We start from the raw sequence: 7,518 nt of genomic DNA, 5'->3' as shown, positions 1-7,518 counted from the left end.
TTTACAATTTTTATCCATTATCTCCTGTTTTCCATCTCTCTCCCTTTTTTTCTTTCTCCTTCCCACTCCCCTTCCTCCCTTGCTTTCTCTCTTCCATTTTTTTTTTTTTGTTTCCTTCTAGGGGAAGATTAACATTATCTCTCAACCCTTCTGTTGCATTTCTTTTTATTTGACAAACATTTATTTTAAATTTCCAAGTATTCATTCATTTATCTTTTCCTTTTGGTAGCAGGGTACTGGGGATTGAACTCAGGAGCACTCGACCATTGAGCCACATCCCCAGCCCTATTTTGTATTTTATTTAGAGACAGGGTCTCACTGAATTGCTTAGCGCCTCACTGTTGCTGAGGTTGGCTTTGAACTGACGATCCTCCTGCTTCAGCCTCCTGAGCTGCTAGGATTACAGGCGTACACCACCATGCCCAGCTATCTTTTCCTTTCTTATAGCATCCTGTTCTTGTTTTATGGATGTATTATAATCTTGAATCTCTCTGAGATAATACAGGTATTTTTATATCTCCTTCTATTCTTTGAAATATCTATTTCATTTGGGATTGTTTTTTCCCTTGATTGCTTATTTTGGTCTCTTTATTACATGTTGCAGTCTATTCTCAAAGAAATCCTGATGATCCATGGTTGTTTACTGGTATTTTTAAACGTAGCAATGAAAATCTGATTGGAAACTGTGTATGGGGGCAGTGCTAAGCAACTGGTGATTTTCTTTTAGGATAATTAAAGAAAAGCTGACTGCTGTGCTACAGACTCCCTGAATGGCCAGAATGTTAAGGTCTTTTCTCTGAAATCGTTCAGTTCCTTAGAGAAGAACCCTCTGGTTTTGGACTAATGGGTAGACACCTGGCTGCTTTGAATTGTACACAGGGGAATGGGTTGATGGTTTGATATACAGCCTTCCCTGTTTTCAGCCCTACATCCCACTCCTAACCCTTCATCATACTTGGCATTGTCAAGACCCAAGACTCTCCAGGCTTCTGCAGAGAAAGACCAACTCCTTCCTCAGAGACATCTCCTCCATACATACTCCAGGCTATGGCTCCCTTCACCATGCTTCATCAGTCACCATTTCTCCATTTACTTCTTATCTTCCAGAAATTTGTTGAAATCTCTTTTGTGGATGGACCTGCTCCCATTCTCTTCATCATTGTGTTTTTATACTTTTTTTTTTATTCCTTTATGGTCATTTTAACAGGATCTCAGGAGGGAGTGGAGATAAATACATGGTAAGTCTGTCATCTTGACCTGAAAATCTACTAGTCTACCTTTAACTGTTTTTAGTTTTTCTGGTGATTATCCTCATATCTCTAAATAATATACATATATTCTATTTATCAACTTATCTATCAATTTTAGTCATTGTCTGTTGATGACCTGCTATTCATGCCAACAAACTACTCTCCTCCTATGCCTTCAGTATAGAGATGTTGCCAGTTATATATCCTCTATTCCTTACCTTTTAACCTTTAACTAATAGATTTCTATTTCTTAATTCTGTCTTCTTTACTTTTATATTAACAAGGTTAATAATATTTTAACATTCTGTCTGTAACCATAATTAAGTCATCTGTACTTTGTTGATAGTTCATTCTAAAAGTTTAAATTCAATAAAGTGTTTCTGCTTTTATGATTATGTAAATATTGTTCCATAAAGATCCAATAGGATTACATTTCTTTCTGTATACAGTATTTTTTCCTGTAGTTTCTAAATGCCTTTCTTTTTTCCCTTGCATTGCCTGACTTTATCATCTTCTCAATTTATTTCAAATTCTCAAGGAAAGTATAAAATCATTTGAATCCCCTTTTTCCCCAGATACCTTCCTCCTGGAGCCTCCGTCTTCCTGCTCCAATTTGGACTGATTGCTCTGTAGGCCTGCGGCACAGCTGTCATCCTGGGACGTCCCTTCATTACTCTTCTGGGTTGGACCCAATCTTTCTTGGACCCCATATCTTCCTCTTTCTTAATTATTCCCTTGTAGTGGACATTGTGGTTATTTTCCAACATCCATTCCACTTCTCCCCCATTGTATAACAACTGTGCAATTTGAGTGGGATTGACCCCACCAGCAGCTCTAGGTATAGGCCTTCATTGGTATAAATTGATCTGAGTAATTTCATCCCCCAGCTAAGTGATGATTGGTTCAGGGATGATCCAGTCACACTGAGGCTTAGGAATTTTGTTCAGCTTTAGAGGGAAGAGATAGCCCCTCTTCCCTGTATATGAACAAAGAAGCATGTGGCTTTGTTGCTGCTGTTTGCCATGTTGTGAACATGTAGAAGGCTTACCTGAGGATGGAACTGACAAGTGCAGGAGGCAGAACCAAGAGAATCACAAAGAAATGGAACCATATTCCAGATCGTACCAGACCTGAAGTCTCCCCACCTATGGACTCCTAAGTTAAGTGAGCCAATAAATTGCATTTACTTTTTAAGCCAGTTTGAGTTGGGTTTTCTATTGTTTATACCTGAAAGCATTTTAATTTGTTTTTGGTGTCTCCCTTTGGAAAGGATGAGTGCAGATTTGGTGATTTGAGGTATATTGTCACATGGAAGCATTTTTTCAAAGTGTAAATATGGGAGAAAGGATATATGTGGGTGTAGGACAACCAAGTGAACTCTAATGTTGGCTTAGTATCTAAATCCCATTACCATTTTGGGGACATTCCCCCCTAGTGGGAGTCTTGGTCCCCAGATTTTCTACTATGGGAACTAAAGGTGGTCAAATAGTTCCTCTCCCTGTCCAGCAGGTAATAAGGGCTGAATACTCTGTTCACAGCTTTCAATCTGGAGTCAGCAACACACAGAAACCAGAAATACACAAATTAACAGAATGATAATAGATGAAGAGACTATATTTGTAATGTTTTAAATTGACAGAAGATTGATCAATAAAAAAAGGAGATAGTAAACCCATCAGGAAAGTGATCATAGGATATGAAGAGTAATTTACACAGGTAGAAACTTGAATATATTAAGAAATTTTCAACTCTGCTAATAATTAGAGAAATGAGAATTAAAATAACAGTGAGAAATCACTATAAAAGTGGTAACATGTACAAAGTTAAATATTATCATTTGCTGATGAGGAAATGTGAGAAAAAGGACAATTATCGATGGGAGCATAAACTGGTACAGCTATTCCAGAGCAGTTTGGCAGTCTCTTACAACATTAAGTATGTATATACCATGCAATCCAGAAATCCTATTCCCCAGTATATATTCTAGAGAAATTCTCACACAGGTCCTAAGGAAATAGAATTGAGGTTGTTTATTGCAGCATTGTTTGTGGTAGTGGAAATTGGAAGCAATCTAAGTGTCACCATGGGACTGGATAAGCAAACTGAAGTATATCCATAGGATGGAAAAGTATAAAACAATTAAAAGTAGTAAGCTACATTTACACATAGCCACATGAGTAGATCCCCAAACCTAGTTTTGAATGAAGAAAGCAAGAAACAGTAAGATTTATAGCATAATATTTATATAAATGTAAAACAACAGTGTGTATTTTCATGGGTATGCATATATCTAAATAAACATATGGAAGATGGATCCAAAGGATAAACACATTAATTACACTGGAGAGGTTCACCACAATGGACAGGAGAATGGAAGTGAGCATGGGAACTGAGAGGGCAAAATAATAAAGGAAAAGAACAGCCACATAATGCACAATGAATCAATGATTATGATTAACTGAACCCTGAAGTCCACAACAAAGAAGGCAAAGTAACAGATGCAAGGATGTAGAGTTCACGTGCAGTGGCATATGATGGTAAGTAGCATCATGTGCACTGGGAGCAGCAGTGGGGGTGGCAGTGGTTGCCTTCCTACAGTAGGACCTTAGCTTTCGTTTCTCCTGCCTAGCCTCTGCCCACTTTCTTAGCCCGATTCTTTGGACTCCTGTGAGTTACCTGATAACCTTGCAATAAATACCTTTTCTGCTTAAGTTTACCAGCATCGTTTCCGTTATTTGCATCCAAGAATCCTGACTGATAGATCATGCATTTTGTTGGAGAAGAATACTCAAATAACTTCTTGAAAAAGGTAAATTTCAGGCTCTTTAAATGTCTGAAACATGTTATTTTTACCATCATACTTCATTGATAGTTTGGTTTTAGAATTTTATGTTAAAATAATTTTTCTTCTGAATTTTGAAGGTATTACTTTTAACACATGGTGTTTCTGATTAGAAGTCAGATGTTAACATTATTTTCATTCCTTTGGTGGCAACCTGTTTTCACCACTTCTGGGAGCTTATGTTTTTTTTTTCCTTAGTTGATGTTTTGAAATGCCACAGTAATATGTCCAGATGTGTGTTTTCCCCCATCTATTTTGCCAAGCACCCAAAGAGTGGGTCCTTTTAGACTTATATCCCTCTATTCTGACAAATTACTCTTTTATTTCTTTGCTAATTTTCTTTATTTTGTCTATTCTTTTTATGACTCCTATTAGTTGGATGTTGATCTTCTTGGATGGCTTGTCTTTGCCTCTTTATTTTCTCTCATAATTTATCATCCCCCCATAAGTGTGTTTCTGTCTGTCCATTACTCTCAATTTCTAGGCCTTCATTTTTCACTTGTTTATTTTTTTTAATGTGATGCTGAGGATCAAACCCAGGGTCTCGCACATGTGAGGTAAGCGCTCTACTGCTGAGCCCCAGCCCCAGCCCAATATGCCTTCATTTTTAAATTCTGTATGCTGGGTTTTTTTTTAACTTTATCTTTTATTGGACTTTTTAATTTTGGCAGTCATTTTTAACTTCTAAGCATTCTTTTTTATTCTCCAAAGGTACCTTTAAAAATATTTTAACTGACATATAGTAATTGCATACATTTATGGGATATGGTGTGACATTTCAATACATGTATACAATGTGTAACAATCAGATCAGGGTAATTGGCATATCCATCACCTCAAACATTTATCATTTCTTTGGGTTGGGAACATTCAAAATCCTCTCTACTAGCTATTTTGAAACATACAATTAAATGTTGTCAACCATAGTTACCCTACTGTGCCATAAAATGTGAGGAGTTATTCCTCCTATTCACCTCTCCTCTCTACCTGTTAATCATACTCTCTACATACTCCCCCACACACACTTCCCAGTCTCCAGTAACCCAGAGGGGTCTTTTTCATAGCATCCTTTTTTCATTTTTTTAATAGGTGCAATATCTTCTTTGTATGTGTGCTTAATAGTACTTTACTGGAATCTTGGGGATAACAGCAGATAATTAGCAGGCCAGAAAGGAAAAATTAAAATGGATAACAGATATTACCTCTCCAAGAGAATGTCACTCATGCCCCTCTGGTGGTGGGGGGGGGGCTGCTTCCTGGCTGTCCGTCTCCATAGACCCCTAACCTGATAGCCTGTATGGCTCAGATTATCTTCCACCAACTATATAGTTTTAGCCATGTGCTTCCCACCTGCATTACAGAGCCCCAGCTTTCACCTTGGCATCAGAGAAGAGGTCATTTTCCCATTCCTTACTCCCAGACTAGCTCATTTCCTGCTCCAACATAGCTCTCCATATGTTTATGTTCTTTCTGGTACATTTTCATACCCACCTTACAATGGTGACCCTGGTCCCCATGGCCCACACATGGTGATCACAGTAGTCAGCAGCACATTTCACAGAGTGGATGGTTTATTAGTTATATTAACAATATTTGTAGTGGAACCAATAATCCAAATCTCATTCCTCTTTACAGGGATCCCTCCAACAGAAGTCAGTCAACAGCTGCTCAAATGTACATGTCTCCTAATGTACATTTCTCAAAAACAAATAATAATTTTCAGTGACAGTCCAGTCCAAACCCATGTTTAAGATTTTAAAAAATTAACTCAGTGGAAGCAGAATACTCCTAACCTATACTCAGATTATGTCACTACATGGAACAGTTAACATTTTAATCATGGTGGATAATATTTGCTTACTCTGTACCCAGCACTTGAATTGCCTTCATTTTATAAAGAAGGAAAGTGAAGCTCCCAGGTGTCATTCGCCCAAGGTCACAGAGCTAATAAATGGCAGACAGGAAATTGCACCAGGACGTTCTAACCACAGGCAATCCACATAACTGCTACACAGAGCTGCCCTGTTTTCCACCAGCCAAATTCAGAATAATGGTGATAGCACAATTTTCTCTGTTTGATGGGTAGATACCTAAGATTAAGTGATTAGCCTATTCAGGTAGGTTTGCTTCCATGGTGAACAGATGCCCATCGCTCTGGAGACAGAAAACTACTACCAACTTTTAATTTCTAAACTTTTTTGTTTGTTTTATGGTACTGGGGATTAAACCCAGGAGCACTTTACCACTGAGCTAAATCCCTAAACTTTTTTTTCATAGAAACCATAACTTTATTTTTTCATTTTTATATTTTTCCAAAATAATAAATATAGTTTAAAAAATAAACTAGGGGCTAGGGTTGTAGCTCAGTGGTGGAGCGCTTGCCTAGCATTTGTGAGGCACTGGGTTTGATCCTCAGCACAACATAAATATAAATAAATAAAAATAAAGGTATTGTGTCCATCTACAATTTAAAAATATTTTTTTAAAAAATAAACTATTACTAAACCTACTAAAACCCAACAATATCCTGCCTTACTCCTTCTGACTGCAAGTCTTATTTCCTAGAGGCAACGACTATCAACTATTCAACTATTTTAACTATTATTTTGTTTGTTTGTTTCTTGCTGCTGCTTCCGGCTTTTATTATTCCAAACCCAATTCTCCCTTGCTCAGAGGCTTTCTTAGCCTCCTTTGCAGCTAAGAATGGTTATACGACCTAGCTATAGCCAATGAGATGTTTGCTGAGGCCTTCTGGGAAAGCTTTGATTTCCTGAACAAAGAGACTCACATAGCTGATCTTGTCCCCTCCCTTCTTGTTTCTGCCTGGAATATAGTTGTACTGCCTGGAGCCATGACAGCCATCTTGTGAACATGAGGAGATGAGCATGAGGATGAAGACAATACATTAAAGAAGAAAAAATTAGAAGGAATTTGCTTCCCCATCAGGCAGCTGAACCCATGTAACACTTCCTGTTAATTTAAAAAGTGAATGAATGAATAAATAAAGCCTTATGTGTCTAAGCCATTGTCAGTTGGGTATTTTTGTTGCTTGTATCTGAAAGGATTTTTAACTGATGGACCACAGTGATTTTTTATAATATGCTTACACTATTTTTACTTAGCCATTTGAAATATTATCTCTTGATATCGCATAAGGTGGATGAGGATTTTTATCCCCCTCCATATACACCACTATTTCCTTCCCTTCTTTTTTTCTAGTATATGTGTGTGTGTGTGTGTGTGTGTGTGTGTTGCTAAGGATGGAACTCAAGACCTCACACATGCTGGGCAAGTGCTGTACCACTAAGCTATATCCCCAGTCTTCTTCTGTCTAACATGTTTATCTCTCAATTCCTAATAAATTAGTATTCACTACAAAGCTAAGGAATATGCTGCTATTACCTGGATTATTTTTTGAATTCTCTT

General features: G+C 37.5%; 1 protein-coding gene across 5 annotated transcripts in view; it reads left to right on the top strand.

Annotated features, from left to right (window-relative positions):
• Smc1a (structural maintenance of chromosomes 1A) overlaps positions 1 to 7,113 on the top strand; it is a 56,315-nt gene extending 49,202 nt beyond the window's left edge. The window contains exons 23-24 of one of the 5 annotated variants that reach the window (XR_007344857.1): positions 3,963 to 4,059; positions 6,927 to 7,113. Coding sequence is in view for 4 of the 5 variants with exons in the window: in XM_015506522.2 (XP_015362008.1) it covers positions 1,208 to 1,238; positions 1,826 to 2,044 (250 nt within the window). In the remaining variant the exon portion in view is untranslated. Of the gene's footprint in view, positions 1 to 1,207; positions 1,239 to 1,825; positions 2,449 to 3,962; positions 4,060 to 6,926 lie in introns of those variants that run through there. The other 4 variants (XM_015506522.2, XM_015506523.2, XM_048796669.1 and 1 more) reach the window with 4 other exon arrangements.
• Positions 7,114 to 7,518: the final 405 nt, after the last annotated feature.

This window comes from Marmota marmota, unplaced genomic scaffold, assembly GCF_001458135.2.
Source record: "Marmota marmota marmota unplaced genomic scaffold, marMar, whole genome shotgun sequence".
Taxonomy (NCBI): Eukaryota; Metazoa; Chordata; class Mammalia; order Rodentia; family Sciuridae; genus Marmota; species Marmota marmota.
The sequence above is the reverse complement of the archived record's forward strand: the minus strand, read 5'-3'. Positions and strand labels throughout refer to the sequence as shown.